Source organism: Phaenicophaeus curvirostris, chromosome 5 (genome assembly GCF_032191515.1).
Source record: "Phaenicophaeus curvirostris isolate KB17595 chromosome 5, BPBGC_Pcur_1.0, whole genome shotgun sequence".
Taxonomy (NCBI): domain Eukaryota; kingdom Metazoa; phylum Chordata; class Aves; order Cuculiformes; family Cuculidae; genus Phaenicophaeus; species Phaenicophaeus curvirostris.
In genome coordinates, this window is record NC_091396.1 from 18,501,460 (window position 1) to 18,517,908 (window position 16,449).

The 16,449-nt window shown below is 41.8% G+C and overlaps 1 protein-coding gene across 15 annotated transcripts in view; it reads right to left on the reverse strand.

Annotated features, from left to right (window-relative positions):
- BRSK2 (BR serine/threonine kinase 2) overlaps positions 1-16,449 on the reverse strand; it is a 327,332-nt gene that overhangs the window by 24,391 nt on the left and 286,492 nt on the right. For 12 of the 15 annotated variants that reach the window (XM_069857792.1, XM_069857790.1, XM_069857791.1 and 9 more), the window contains 6 exons: positions 14,515-14,575; positions 10,373-10,580; positions 9,187-9,235; positions 4,368-4,491; positions 2,815-2,995; positions 2,118-2,207 (listed from right to left, as the gene is read on the reverse strand). In XM_069857792.1, the coding sequence (XP_069713893.1) occupies positions 2,118-2,207; positions 2,815-2,995; positions 4,368-4,491; positions 9,187-9,235; positions 10,373-10,580; positions 14,515-14,575 (713 nt within the window). Of the gene's footprint in view, positions 1-2,117; positions 2,208-2,814; positions 2,996-4,367; positions 4,492-9,186; positions 9,236-10,372; positions 10,986-14,514; positions 14,576-16,449 lie in introns of all 15 variants that reach the window. The other 3 variants (XM_069857785.1, XM_069857787.1, XM_069857786.1) reach the window with 1 other exon arrangement.

Genomic DNA, 16,449 nt, shown 5'->3' on the forward strand with positions numbered 1-16,449 from the left:
GTTAGATTACCTGCCTCTTTTTCAAGACTTGCGTACTCCTGATCAGATCAGGTGATACGATACAGGATATTTTGGCAACCTGTCTCTTGTGAGTTGTCTTGCTTGGAAAACTCTGTGGCTGAGGGAATCCTTACTTTTAAGTTTCAAGAGACCATTTATTTTGGTTTTGCTCCATGTGGAGTTATCTGTTCAGCTTTGGTGTTAAAGATTAGGCTGGGTTTTCCCTGCTAGAACAACATGCTCTCACGTAGCTTTAGGCAGTAGAAAGAGATTCTGTGTCTACAATATTATTTCTCTGTTCCAGAACCAGATCAAAACTCTAAGTCAGATGACACATTTCCCACAGCACAGTTTGCCCTAAACATCTCCCTGAGCCTTAGTCAGATGAATGGTTTTTATTCCTGCTACAATGTGACTTCCTTAGGGAGATATCCTACTTGACGCAAAAGTGTGCAACAGCATCCAAATCTTTCTAGAAAGCCTCAGTAGCAAGCACATACTAGGGTGAAAAGTTAAAGAGATATCACCACGTTATTTATTTTTAAACAGTTTTTTCCTCAACAGAAGGTAAAGGCATGCTTCTCTCCCCAAGAAACAAGGAATGCTTGAACATTGTTCACACAGCAGAGGTAATATGAACTATGCTTTTCTATCCAATTCCCCTCACTCCCACTTGGCTCTAGCATTTCCCCAGAGGAAGAGCTGGCAGAAAATTCTGGCTGCTTCCTTGAGTTTAATTTAATTTCAGAAGTCCAAACAGCAAAAACCTGAATCAACCCTAGTTCTAGTATCCTCACCTTTCCTATTTCCTAACAGAATAACTCATGTGCTGGGCATTCTTGCAATCCAGCATGCAGAAGGTCAGGCAGTGCTGGAGGGCAAAAGCAAAGTGAAAAAAAGTATTTCCTAAACTGAGCATACTTCTCTGTCATGCAGCAAGCATAGAATCCTTTAGATTGAGTTATTTTATCTTCAGCCACACTGTTAGACCAGAAGGATGTAACACATATGTGCAATGAGCCAAGGGCATCTGGGATTTAACTGCAAGATGCAATGCCGATTTAATTTCTCCACTTTTGCCTTGGTGGGTTCACACAAAGGTCAAGTATGGAATCTGGCTTTTTTGTATAATATTCAGTTACTAGCTTTTCATGATCATACAATGGGAAAATTCTTCCCACTCCTCCTGCCTCTCTGTCTTCTTCCTGCATCCTCTGCTCTCTGCCTTGTTCCTATTCCTTCCCTATATCTGTACATTCTTTCTGCTTCTCCCATTCTTCCTTCCTTGAAGCACTTCCGATAACTAAACTTCCTTAATCTTTCAATTTTCACCTTCCTGCTTTGTTCTATCCTTTTAAAGGATAGAAGAGTTAAGGCTGATATTGTGTGTGTGTGTGTGTGAGACCACTAGTATTCAGAGAGAACATTTGCTACATAATGGTGGGATGAGGCCAGTTTCTGTATTATCAATTCAGACTGCCTGCAGAATCAGATTGATGTCATTGCACAGGGTCACATACATAAGGCCTTCTTTACCACTATGAGTAGTTGAAATTTACTTTAAAAATAGATAAAATATACCTTCTGCAGAACCTTAGTATATGATTTGTGCTATCATAGTATTGGGTCAAGAATTTGACCTCACTACTGGAAACTATTAGCCACCTTCTGACCATCTGAAAACGCTGCTGTTAATGGCTAAGTTAAAAGCAGCTCTCAGTTTTGTTCTGCGACTCTCCATAGTTGGATGTTTCTAAAGCACGACTGAAGGGTTTGAAAATGGGGTGTCTTCTACAGTATGTACCTATGCTGGAAGATTTTGGAGTTGGAGAAGATTTGGAAGATCTATTGATGATGCAGCTTTTGATGGAGAAGTGGGCAAATGGCTCTTTGGGCGGGAGGAGGGCAGAAGCTGTTCAGCTGGGGAATGCGCTGGGAGCACTAGAGTGGGAACGAGAGAAGGAGGAGTAGGGCGGGTGCAAGGAGTTACTGCTCTGTCTGAATGGAGTTTGGTTTTTGCTGTTATCAGAGGGATGGTCTCCCTCAGCCTCCTGGTATGGAGAGGCACTTCACCTTCCTGTCCCTGCTGAAGGTGCTCAACAGTAGAAACTACTTACCTGATAACTGCTGCACTGAAGGCTGGTCATGTGTGCTTAACAACTGTGCCTGAATGGTTTCTACTACCCTCTTAAAACGACGGCTTGGACCTGTGAGGAGAGAAGAGGCACGAATGGCTGTGAGAGGAGCAGGAGCCAAATGCTCATACAACACAAGCTGGAGGGGAAGGATCACAAGTAGCTTCCCATAAGTCTTGTCCCCAAGAGTGTACTGACAGCATACCCTTCAGCCAAAGGCATGATATTGAGGAATTAGTACGCAGTCCCCCAGCTACAGAGAACGAGGACTTAACAGGAGAAAGGATGGCTTATGGGTTTCTTTTGGAAATACAGGAAAAACTTTGTTTTCACCCCTGCGAGGGCCATGTGGCCAACCAGAAGAAAAGAGTGCGTTTCACTCAGAAAGAAGAAACCAGTGGCTTCACAGTGCCCAGCTGAGACACTGAGACCTCAGAGTAAAAACAGGGAGATAGTACAGGGAGATACTTCAAATCTGATGCACCAAGCAGCCATTTTAGCACTAATCATGGTGGTGGCAACTTCATCTCTTTATGAATCTTTTTCCTTCCTAGCGTTTCCATCACACCATTTTGCCTCCCGCTACCCTCTTTGGCCCTGTCTGAATTTTCCCCTGAGGTCAAGACAGTTATATTCTTTCATTTGGCTTGCACCCCTTTTACAGCTTTGCTATGGTTACCTGATAAAAGTGTGAAAGTGACAGAATAGATCCCATTCTCCTTCTGCGCCTCTCCCCCTTCTGTGTATGTTATGTCCACCTGGAACTTCACTGGCTTCTGGAAGACAGCAGGACCTCCTGTGGACTTATATTCTGCACGGAAGCTTGTCTGTGAGATGACACTGTGACTGAGGCTTGGAATCTGAAACAGGTCAGTAGAAGGAGATAGTAGAACCAGACCAAAGGGAAAAAAAATTGCAAAATTTGATTTAGAACAATACACATTTCCAGAGTTGGAAATATTTGCTTGATTTTCTTCTGGATTTGGTTTTGTAATGTACAAACTGTTCTTGTGAAATTGGTAAAGAGCGTAGGTTGCTTGGCACTGCAGAAGAGTGCACTGCTCCTTACAGACTGACCTGAATTTAAAGGTTGCATATCAGTGGAATACCCAGTGTGCTTATGAATTTACACACGATGCACAACTTCATACATTCAGTCTTTCTTTTCCTACTCATCTACCAGTTTTGAGAAATGCCTTTTGCTCAGTGAAAACTGGTATTAAATAAAAGTGCAGAAAATTCAGTGAGATATAAGACTGGATATAAAAACCACTTGCACAGTCTTCTCTGATGTCATAGCTGATTTTCAGCAGGAAAACTGAAATCCTTTCCAACCTCAATTGTTTGCTGATTCTAGGATATCAAATAGACATCATGACACAGAGCAGACACATAGACAAGTGCCTGGGATATCCACAGGGAAAGCATGGCTGCAAATAACTTAACCAAACTACAACTCCTATCAATATGCAAAAGAACTTTGAGAAGATTTCTGGTATCATCCAATACCTGCATCTTCAGACCTGTGGTAAAATTTCATAGCTGCCTAATTTTGAATTGGTTACCATTCACAGTTCCTGCCAAAATGTAACATACTGGCATTCTATTTATGGCTTCACAAAAGACCAGATAAAAAAATAAAAAATCACTTGGAAATCTGGCCTCTAATTAGGGAGGAAAAATGAAGATGAGTTTTTTGAAAAGTTGACCTTAAGGACTTACTTAGCAGGCTGTTAGAATGTATTTAACAATGCATCCAGTCACCAGAGGAAATAACCCTTCTTTAGGCCAGACAGCGTTGAAGAGGAGATTTATAGCAACAAATGCAGATGTGAGACAGGATTTTTCTCTGACTAAAGTGGCAGAGCACACACCCAGCAGAGGGAGATCCAATCTAATGCTCAGATGGTGACTGCAACGTTAGTTTGACAAAGCAGCAAACCACTGTTTTGATACCTTAATACCGCAAGAGCACTGTCCAACTGCAGTGACATTCCTCACAACCTGCACACCCTGCCAAAAAAGGCTGAAATCTTTTCTCACCTAAGAGAGCATTAAATACAGTTAGAAATTCAGTCAGAGTCTTGTGGAGGCCTGAATCAACAGGGCACATAAATTAAATCCACAGAGTATACATTTGAAGGAGCAGAGACCCTGCTCAATAACATGGTAAAAGGAGTCCTGGAACTGACCAGTGAGCAATGCCTCTAAGAGGCAGCTGGGGTGACTTACCGAGAGGAAAGCATGAACAATATCAGCCTTAATGGAGCTTAGCGGTTTGTCCTTAATGACCACAAAAATCTGTTCTTCTTTCTCCAAGTTGATGAAGTTACCAAACCAGGATTTTTTGGCAAGCCTGATGTGATGAAAAGAAGGAGATAGTTAAAAATATTGAGCACTATTTCTTACTAGAAAAAATATAAAAAACACATAAGGAAGTTTTGGTAACACTCCAGATGTGGTATTATTACTAATAGTAAGTGGAAAACAGTGTCAGAGAACATCCAGAACAACATTTCACTTAGTGCAGTCTGCTAAAATGACGGACCACACAGTGTTAGCCTAGCAGTATGTGTGACAAAAAATGACACATTAGAAGCAATATTAATTTTTCTGACTGAGCCAATGCACCAACTAATACTGTACATATAAAATACATATAAGCCAGGAGACACATTTCTGGTTTGTCATCAAGGATCTCTCATTTTCTTGTGACAATATGTGGATGCTGGTAACAGGAATTTAAGTTCCTTCCTACTCTATTTCAACCCCTTTGATGTTCCAGGATTTGGAAAATTCCTTTTTTGAAGGTGTCCTGTTGGTCTGACAGTACAATTACAGGATCTCGCTTTTTAAAGCAAATTGTAGGTTTCACTGGACCTCCAACCTGCCGGTGAGTGAAATCCACTCCTACGCAGAGGGCCTGGACAAAGCCTGTCCCAGTCATTAGTCCCATTCAGGGTGTCTATATAATCAGTGAACTCTGGTTATCCTATAAAGGAATGAATTTTCTGTATGAAGATAGAAAGTAGCTACACAATGCAAAACACACTTCAGCCTTTCCACTGACAGTAATCCAACTTTCACAGTTCCTTTCAGCATCAGATGATGGTTTGATCATAAAATGAAGTTGCTGTGTTTTTTTCACATTTATCAGCAAATATTTGATCTTGCTTATTGTTTCACCATCTCAATACACTTTGTTGACATTCCCTTTTCAGTTAAACAGGCTAAGGGAAAAATGCAGGACATGAGTGTTATCAGAGGGTACTACCCAGTAGTTGGAGTATGTAGCACCTCTGACAGGTGTGGTTTTGAGGGAGAGAAGATGCTGTCAGCCATGAGGCTGCTAAAGAATTGCTGGACCAACCTAAACCCAGAGAATATTGCACTGAAATCAGCTGTATTTTAGTAGGGAAGAATTTAGCATGAAAATGTCAAAAAATAGAAAGACCTGCCACCGAGAGACTGCAGGTTTTTTCTTCTACAGTATACTTTATAATGCCACGACAAGTCCAGTTTGCGGTATGTTTGGGCAGACATTCACCACTCAATGGAAGAAGACAACCTCTCCAGACAATGAAAGCCATCTGCAAAAAGGATTACTGTACATCAGCTTTCCAGCAAAGCACTAACATCTGGAAAGAGTTATTAGTAGATTCACTTTCCACAGAAAACGCAGACTGAGGCAGAATGAGGAAAGGCAGAGGCAAGGAGAAAGAGCAGCAAACTAGGAAACTAGATTTTCAGAATAAAGAAAAATGCTTGACTTCAGCATCATCCAGCGATTTGCACTCATTCCTCATTCCAGAGTGCTCCATGGATCACACAACTGTCATGTCACTGCCCATTTAATGCACACAGTACAAACCCCACAACTGGAAGATACCACAGCTGTGCAAATAATCATTTGCTTCTACCTACTGCAGGCAACCAAAAATAAGAGTACAGAAAGATTCACTTGCAATTTGGTAAACCAGTGCCCCCCACCCAATTAAAGTAGGCTGGAAAACTGCCACTCCCTAAAATATTCATAGGCAGCTATAACTAAGTCAGTGAGCCAGAGATTAGCACAGGGAGCAGTAAAGAGAAAGGGCTCCTCATTTAAACGGGTCGTTAAGGAGCCGGGGTTAAAGTGTGAAAGGAAATTACATACTAATTAGCTCATGTGTCTCACACACACCATAACAACTCCGCAAGCCCCTGGAGAGCTGGGGCAATAGCTCCCTGCATGTAAAGGGTCTATGCTCATTAGTAAATTAGCACCTGGTTATCCATCTAAAACGGCTTGTTGTCTTAGGCTTTTAAGTATCATAATCTGAACCAGGGCTGTCTATATGGACTCCAGAGGCCCAATGTATGTCATGCATGGAAGCTTGGCCTGGAAAAAGCGTGCTTATTCAGCTGCATGTCTGCCATGTTAAAAGATGGCTTTTCATTTTTGTGTTTTCATTAATAGTTGTGTTGGTCCTTCATTTATAGACCTCAACAATGACCGGTTAAAAGGGCCATGGAGCATAGCGAGTTTTTCTCCTGTTCAGCTTGCAAACTTGGCCTGGAGTCTCTGGAATCCAGCTAGGCTCTTCTCTTCAGCAATGTCACCACCAGTAATACCGACTCCAGAAGATTCACTGATAGGCTGGGCTGCACTCCAGCTTGTAAATCACTGGAAGTCACTAAATAATTTTGCTGTTGTCACTTAAGATGGAATAGACACCAGTGGACTTTCTTGTTTCTCGAATTAACAGAATCAAGACATAGCACACATGCATGGCTTTTCCCCTGGAAATCAGCAGAACTAGCTGCGGTCACACCCCCAGGGAACAGGCCTGAAGAAGAGGAAGCAGTTTTGGAATAAAACAACACAATTAAGGTTTCCTTCCTCTTAGAGGGTGTTAAGTGCTACTAACTTGGTTTAAAATGGATATGAATCATGGATCCTCAGCATCCTGAATGAGAGCCTCTACCAACTCACAAGATCAGGCAGCAGTGAAAACTGTACTAAAATTAACAATCTTCTCTTTTTGTGATAAACCTCCTAAGGGGGAGGGAGATATGTGTGGGAGGCTGGATATGCAGATTACTCTAGGGAATCAAATCAGATGTCCAGCAAATAGATAAGCATGAAAATGGAGGATGGTGCTTTATTATTTCACACCAAGTTTCTCACTGCTATCATGTTGCTCCTCTTCCTACTTTTGGAGCGTCTGACTCCAACACCTTCTGAACAGCCCCACTGTCTTCCCTATTTGTCCCTGAGTGCATGGATCTGTAAACTCCATAGGATTACCTGCTTGGCATAAATAACAGCATTTCTCCTCAAGCAAATGCAGCTTTTCAGGTTTAAAGCAGCTGAAGCTATGTCTCTTTAAATGTCAACCCTAACACATTTTCTAGAACTTTGTCATACGAGAAAGAATAGCATCACCCAGACATGTCAAAGTATATTACCTTATCATCATGTTTGTTAATTGAATGGCAGTTGTTAAAGAATGCTGTACCAGAACAAGGACCTGTATTTTTATTACTCAGCCCACGAAGTCAATACAGCTCTTGATAAGGATTTCTTATTTCTTAAAGAAAAGAAGAAAATACTAGAAAAAATAAGGCCTGTGGAAGTGGGCACTGAGCAACAAGACCATCTACTGTTAAAATATAATCCAGTTCATTATTTTTTATGACTTTTATTATGTTTACTGCAGGGTGCAGTCCAATTGAGCTCATTAATTTGGCAATTACACAGAAAAAGAAAAAAAAGGGCTTTAGGGTTTGACGTGCATCCAAACTGCCTCAAATGACAGGCACTACTTCTCTATACCAGCTTTGAAAGAGCGAGAGCGAGAGTGAGAGCGAGCGGGAAGGCAAGGCAAGGCAAGGCAAGGCAAAAGAAAGGGAAGGGAAGGGAAAGGAAAAAGGAAGGGAAGGGATTTAATTCTCAAGTTTTCCTGCTTCAGCGACCTTAAAACATTTGAGATGAGAGCATCATATATTTCTTTGATAAAGATGCTTTCTTATTATGAAATTCTCTCATGTCTCCCTATTAGTAAATGCTCCAGAAGTGTTGAAAACACAATTTATTCTATTTACCTTCCTGGATTTCTCTTACTAACCTTTAGTATTCCCTACTTCTCCCTCTCCTGAAGCCTTTATCCTTCCACAGTGCTAGGTATAGAGCACCCATCTTATACCAGATCAATGGCATCTCTGGGAAAAGTTGTTAAGGCAATACTATTGTCACCAATTACTAAACTTCGGGCCTAGAATCTCCACCTTTGACTCATGAATATTTTACACAAGTATCTTGACAAAAGGCCAAACTGCCTTGGTTGGCAGGGTATGTCTATGGGCATTGGGTGCACAAACACAAGCTGTGAAAATAAAAAGGAATAATTTGGCATCTGTTGCATATATTAGGAAGTGTTTGGAACAGCATTCTCTGGCAGGGGCTTCCAAACCTGCCATGCAGTGCCGCACATTTGTGTAGTGAAATGGTTGAAATGTACACTGACTTTTAGGAATTGGTCTGGTGAATACGAAATAGCTTTTGCCTGTCCCAGTGCTGCTTCCTAGAATTAACAGTGTGTTTACTATTGCAGACAAAGATTCCTCTGAATTATCTTAGAGGCTTCTGCATGTTATCCTGAAGATGCAAACTCTACTGTACTTAGAGGAATGCTTTTTAGTACACAGTTAGTGCCAGCACAAGCCATTGATTACCACCTTCTCTCCCCAAGAATGATCTGCTTGACAAACAAATGAAAGAAGAGAGAAGGAACATATTATAAACCTAGTAAATTCAGCAAGCCATGAGAAAGTGAGGTGGTTACTGGGACACTGTTTTATCACCTGCTGACCCCACTGCCATTACTGAGGTGTAGATTTTATCCAGGATCTTTAGTAGAAGAATCATTTCACATCTCTATCCCACTCACAGGAGAAGATGTTAGAGTCATACTGATCCAGAACAGGAATATAGTCATCCTGTGACATTCAGGCAAGGAAAAGACATTGGTATATGGTGGAAAAAGTAGCGTACTGCCAAATTACTTACTCTGGGGATGATTCCGGGGTTAAATTTGACATCTCCTCTGGTGTAGGTACTGCCCATGCACGCAGAGCCAAAGAGAGGGAGGGAGAAAAAAAATTGATGATTCAGTATACCTTCCATTTTCTGCTTGTACTCCAGTGAAAGAAATCTGGCATTATACCCTCTTGCATTTGCCCACTACCTCTGCAGACTAGTTACAACATCTGAACATTGGTCATATGTCTCTAGATCACTGTATCTAATCAAGTGCTGCATTTGAAGGCTCTTCCAATCTTTCCTTAAATCATTAAGTAGTCTTGCACTGGCTTCAGTGGTTTCTGGTCCAGGCCCAAACACCATGCCACTCTGACAGATTTACAATTGCTTCAAAGCCCAGTTGTATGCAGCTCAGTCACTGCTGCCATTCTCTGCAGTTTTTTGACCACCTCAGAGACAATGTCTGATTATCACAGTTCAAAATCTAACTCTTCCATGGCTGTAGATTCTCCCTTCCCAGAAGCCCACATCCCATGACCCTGTAAAACCATATGATGCTGGGATAGCTACTGATGACATCTGAGGATAATGAATGTGACTTTGGGTGCCTTTTGCCTGAATGCAAAAAGCCACCTAGAGCTTGCAGAAGAAAATTTTGCACATCTCAATGCTCTAGAGACTCTGAAAACTGAAACAGGTAAGTGGATATGAAACCACCGGTTGCATTAAGTACATTTTTACACCAGTTACCAAAGGAGGTAATAAAAGCATTAACTAAGATCAAACAAACCACGCTTCAGAAGGACAATTTCAGCCTATCGCCACTGGCTATCTTTTTTTCAGCAGAAGGCTCAGCCTGTGGCTACAGAGAGGCAGCAGAGTACAGCCACAGGGAATATGGCAGAGCTCTCGGTTCACTGACAAAATGAGTGGAAAAGCTAAAGATAAAATTCTCTTGTGTTCTCAGAGTCACAACAAGGCTAGTAAAAGCTGTATGGCTTGAGTGTGAAGAGGGCTCAGGAGATGGTGTTGGCATGACACAGCCTGCTTACATGTGCCTTGGGTTAGGGCTGGCTGATGCTATTGCTCTCATTTTAAATACCAATATTCAGTCCTCAGTACATTAAATTTGCAGAGCCTCAGACAGGTATCAACCTGTGGCTGAATGGCTCTTCAGGTTAGAAACACCCTGTACATCTGGGTGAGTACTCACCTTGCAATTTCCGGCGATGGAAACGAGGAGACCCCAGGAAACTGTTCTTGATTGAGTTGAGCCGTGTCCTCCATGGCATTCCTCCAATGCTGGGGCTGGATGGTGGTGTTGGGTTGGGTGTGCCTGCTGGGCTCTCCTTTGGCGTATGGACAGGTGTCCCCTTGGGGGTAGGGAGGGGACTTCCCCTTGGAGAGGGGTGAGGGGTGACCTGTATGATGGGGATAGATTTGGTGCTTGGGTCAGTACTAGAAGGGAGCAATCTAACAGGAGACATAGGGTTGATCTGCACTTTAGGAACAGCCAGCTGTGGGTTAAAGCTGGCAGCAGGTGAGCGGCCCTGAGCATTCTGCACAGGGGTGTTCTGGGAAGAGGGGGCGCTGGTATTGCTGGCAGGGAGTGGGTTGGATTTAGTAGACTGGAGTGGTTTTTCAGCCAATTTGCTCTTGGATGGCAAAGTCTGCGTCTTTGGGTTGGGCTGAAGTGCTGGCTTTGGTTGGAGTACATGTCCAGGCCTGGAGGCGTTCCTACAAGCATCAGGGTCCAAGGAGACTTGGGGTCGGGGAGAGAAAGGGAGGTCGGAGGTCTGAGGGGGGATGAAGAACTTTCTGATAGGCTACGAGACAGACACAGAGTGCCCATGCACATCAAAACCAGTGAAATACGCATAGAGCGGGCGAGCAGAGAAAGGAAAGTCAGAAAAAAATCCATCCGAGTCACAAAGATGCACCATGTCACAAGGAGACACAAGTGATGGAGGTGAAGGGGCAGTGGGGGGGAGGGATTTTGCAAAGAAACAAAAACGAACAAACAAACAAAAAAACAAAAAAAGACATGCAGTTAGCTGGGAACACAGCATAATCAACAACAGCAGCAGCGGCAGCAGCAAGAACAACAGTGTCATAACAGGCTTCATCATATTAACCAACCACGTGTCAGCAAAGGAAAACAACAGAAAGAAAAAATAAAAACAAAGAAAAAGTAAAAAAAAACCCAACCGAAATGATGGAAAGTAACTAAGAAAGAAGAAGAGAGAAATGCCATCTCTCTGGGATTGTTCTGATTGCCCTGCAGTGAGAGAAGCACGATGCTGTAGGGAGGTGAGAAAGGGGAAGAAGAACCACTCAAACCACAGACAAATTGAGATGTGCCAAGAATGGGACCACCTCTCTCAGCTCCAAGTGCCCATACGCAAATCCAGCAGAGAGATGAAATTCAAAACAGGTGTGTGATACGTACAGAGTGGTAGGTGATACACACAGTTTACTGCACACACCAGTCAGAACCTCTTTCCTTCCTCTTTACCCCTGACTCTGGCTAATGTGCCCCCCTCTTGCAGGCACCCTTTGTGGAAAGAGGGGGAAAATGGAGAGAGATGCCATGTGGGCACCCACTCTCTTCCTGCGGCTTGGAAGGTTAAACGGCTCAGCATTCACTTGGAGTCTTCTAAGCACACACCACCACAAGAAAAACAGGAACTCAGGCTGGTGTTTGATTTGTAAAGAGCTACAGTAAAAACTTTAGAGAGGCCTGGCAAATTTGTTTATCTGGGAAGAGATGATACTTCCCATCAGACTTTATGCTTCTCCCGCAACATCCCTCATCACATCGAAGGACAGCTTGTTAATTGGAATTTCTGTCATAAAGTCACAGCAATATTTGCCATTAAGTCCCAGTTCTATGGGGGGGTGGGGTGAACCATTATTTTGTAAGATACAGTTTAAAAAGAAAAAGACAACCAAAGCTCATAATCCATCACAGCATTATCAAAATGGGATTATGATTTTTTTTTTCCCAAACAAGAACATTTACACGTTAGAGGCATTTTGGGAAACCATCCATATGTCAACAGCAAACAGCCATACAGAGACTTGGGGGGACAGAAGTCTGTTAAAGGGATATTAGCAAGCTCAAAATCCCATTTAAAACAAAATGAATATTCTGACAAAACACTGCTTATAACACCTGGCAGAACTGTAAAAATAGAAATCACTACTCAAGATCTTTAGTTTTGGTCTGCACTCAGATTCTGATTTAAAAAACTTATTGTCTCCTGTAAATTATTTATCACCATTGTTATTATACAGTCTTAACGCATAAAAGCTGCAATCAAGCACTGTCCAGACATACCATGTACAGATAACCATGCCTCAAATCTCAGTCCCAGCTAAGCACACTCACTAATGAGTTTACTTTCTGGGTTTGATGGATTAGCACAATGTTGCCTATTTAAAAAAAATGCAGAAATGTATTTAAGACTTAATTCCTAGAAGTGTTTGCATAAAAATTTTGTTATTACTTTAAAGAACTTAGGGTTAAGCCACCAAAATGAAAAGAAAATCACTGCACCAAAATATTTGTTTTATTATTAGGATGGTAAATTTAAGCTGAAGTTTGTGATGTTGGTAAATTCTGATCACAAATGAGAAAGGAAGGGAAAAAGATGAGGGAAGTGGATAATTTATGGAAGTCACTATCAGCATCTGACTATTAACCATTTACAAATGACAACAATGGATAAGAGTCAAAGACTGTTGACTGCAAGTGTCTCCTTCCAATTTTTGTATCTTCTGTGTGTATGACAGTTTGTGAAACAAATTTGAAAGAAAGTCAAGTTCAACTTCTACTTAAGCCATTAAGAATCCGAAGGGTAATGAAGAATCTTAATTACTGCTTTTTTAATAATGAAATAAAGAACAATATTAGGTCCATATTTCAGCTGGTGCAATGGAGAACACCATTATCAAGATGATGGGCATTTATCATAGCTAGCAGGACTAGGGAAGAAATTGTTGTCTGGTACTCAGCAGTAGTGAGGCTGCTCTCCAAGTCTCTCTGCCTCACTTCATAGAAAAGTGTTCCAGACCTTTGATCATTTTAGTGGCCCTCCTCTGGACTTGTTCAACAGGCCCAAGTCCCTCCTCTGCTGAGGGTCCAGTGCTGGACTCAGTGTTCCGGTGTGGTCTCATCAGAGCATAGTACAGGAGCAGAATCACCTCCCTCAAACTACTGGCCACACTTATTTTGATGCAGCTCAGGATATGGTTGGCCTTCTGGGCTGCAATGCACATTGCCTGCACATGTCCAGCTTCTCATCCACCAGGACACCAGGTCCTTCTCCGCAGGGCTATTCTCAATTTCTTGAGCCCCCCCAGCCTGTATTGATACTGAAGGTTGCCTTGACCCAGGTGCAGGACATTGCACCTTGCCTTGTTGAGCCTCATGAGGTTTTCACAAGCTCACTTCTCCAGCTTGTCAAGGTTCTTCTGGATGGTAGCCTGTCCTTCAGGGGTGTCAACCTCATTGCTCAGCTTGGTGTCATAACCTGGACTGCCACAGCCCTACAGGCTTCTTGATGAGGTCTAGAATTTTATAAGGGCTGTAGTTTTGAAGTGACTAAGCTAACACTTAGGAATACTTATTTTTGCCCTTAAATAAGTTACCAAGGAGAGGGACGCCTCTGTCATTGCACTTAGAAACTGCAATAACTTTGCAAAAGACGTACTATCAAGCATATTTTGTACTAGGTGAGTATCAGTATTAGTTGAGCAATGGTATTTAGTGGACTGCATATTGAATAGGACCACATGAACGTATACTGTAATACTTATAGGAGTTTGACTGTTCTTCTCTCATCTTAATCAGTCAACTTCTTAGTTTCCTTTTAAATATGTTAGCCCTCAAATTTTTATAATTTATTTTCTCTGACTTTCTAATACAGGCTGTTCTGAAGCAAACAGAATCAAGCTGGTTGTAACTGGCACAGTTTGGTACTCTACTGTGACCAGACTGAAGGTAGCTGTGAAATGGTTTCTGATATTTGGTCTGAAACCACACTGCACACAGACCTCAGCTGGATATGGCAGTGCTTAGTCATAGCAGCATTATTCTATGTGCTTATGAGACTGAAAAAGGGCAGAGGGGCGGTGCAATCCCTGCTAACAGTGTAGAGAAAGTATATGAGAAATTATCTGCTTGCATTTTTAAATAACATTTCCCTCACCACCCATGAAAATTTACAAGCTGCCAAGGAAAAACAAAACATCCCAGCTAAGAGCTACAGCTTTGCAGCAACAGATGTTGAAAAGCATCAAGCATGTGTGTGAGTGAGTTGGACCAACAGATCTTAAAGCAACACCACTTACCCTTGGACTGCTGAGAGGACTGGTGGAGAGCCCAGATGATGCTCCGCTGATTGACCGAGACCTGAATGGACACAATAAGGAAAACAGCCCTGAGAAAACTTGGACAAGTAATAACCCTGAACACCAGCCACTGCAGGCACAGGCATGAAGTGAGGAGGAGGAGGAGGAGGAGGGAGGCTGTCTCTGGAAAAGCACATGACTCTCCTTCCACTACTGTCATGCTTTTCAGCTGTCCCACCCTCAAAACAAAGAAATGCTCTTGCTCAGGGAGGATATCCATTTTCATTAAGGGAGCTACTACCTTCTTTTTGGTCATGGAAGCTACTATGTCTGACCTGTGCAAGCAGAACTGCTGAATTCTAAAAGGACTATCAAGACATTCATGTTGGTAGTGAGAATACTCTTCTGCACAGTGCTAGTAGACACAGAACGAGATGTTCTCTGTCACAAGCAACACGGAAAAACATCATATGTACAAGGCAGAGGTAGGGGATTCTTCCAGATACTAAGAAAAAAGACAAGTCTCCAGGACCCAAGCACACAATCATTTCCTAAGTGATGACTTCCCAGTGAAATCAAAACTCACGTTGACTTAACCCTTTCCAGCTTCTCATTGATAGATGTCACATCTCTGCTCTCCAGCAATATTACTTGCTCTTGCATTAAACAAGCCAGGTCTTGTCTATGGATAACAAGTTCTGTTGTTGTTGATGACTTTACTAATATCAAGATAAAAGCCTACATTCCCTCAGAAAGAGGCCAGCCAAGGGAGAACAAACTGTCCTTCTATTTGCTGACAAGGTCACCTACACTGTAATGCTTTTATGCTCTCCAGTAAAGGCCACCTATGAAAAATGTCAGCTGTAGACAATAAAGCATACAAATGTGCTATGCTAAACATGCTGAAGGGGCAGACAGGCCAAATACACAAATATTTAACCAGCAGCTTCCAGGCGGGGCTGCCCAGCTGGAAGAAAAACCCTCCTTGTGACTGTAAATGATTAAGTCCCAGATGCAGCTCCTTTCTATCCTTTTAAACAGAAAGTAAGTTGTCTTGTAGACTGGAACATCTTGTAGGAGAGGACTGGGCTAAGAACCTAGCTGTTCAACAACCACCAAGCAACATGCCAAATATAGCAAACCTACCAATGTTACACATATATTAAGAACAACAAAAGCCATTACTTGCCTTCAGGTAACAAACATGAAAATGTAAAATTCTGTAGATGCTTGGAAAACAGAGTGCATGTGTCTACGTGTATCCATTTGTGTCTATGAGTGTGTGTGTACACATATATATTTAAAATTTATATAGGTCAGGTAATTAATGTCAACTTATACAACAGAGATTTAGAAAACAAAGTTAGATCATGAACTGTCAAGTTTACTCTTTTCTACTATTACAGAAAAATAAAATAAAATAAAAAATTCAGTTTCTAAAATGTTCTCCCAGACATATATTACTTAATAAATTTGAGTATTAGAATTAATAAAAAAATATATGAACTGCAAAAGAGCAAATATTTCCAAGGAAAAAGTAAGCTACAACTGAACACAAAGACAGTTTCTGTTTTCTCTATTTGTATCCTCTGCAGAAACTACTCATAGATGGTTTTCTTTGGACAAACTGCAGTTTGCCCATCATTGTAAGTAGGTGAAACCCAGAAGACCAGTCTCAGCATTCTTTTTTTTTTTGCTAGATTTAATCTAAATTTGCACCATAAAATCTGGGGACATTCATTCTATGCAGATACTCTCCACTTATATTTTTCCTTGTATCCTCCTGCAGACTGCCCATCACAGTACAGCAGTCAAAATCTAGCTCAGTCTTGCCATTCTTTTGAACAAGATTAAACATAACTTGTACCATCACGATCTGAGACACTCATAAAGGTTTATGCAAAGTAATTTTAAAGGGAGAGCCATCTGTTCCAC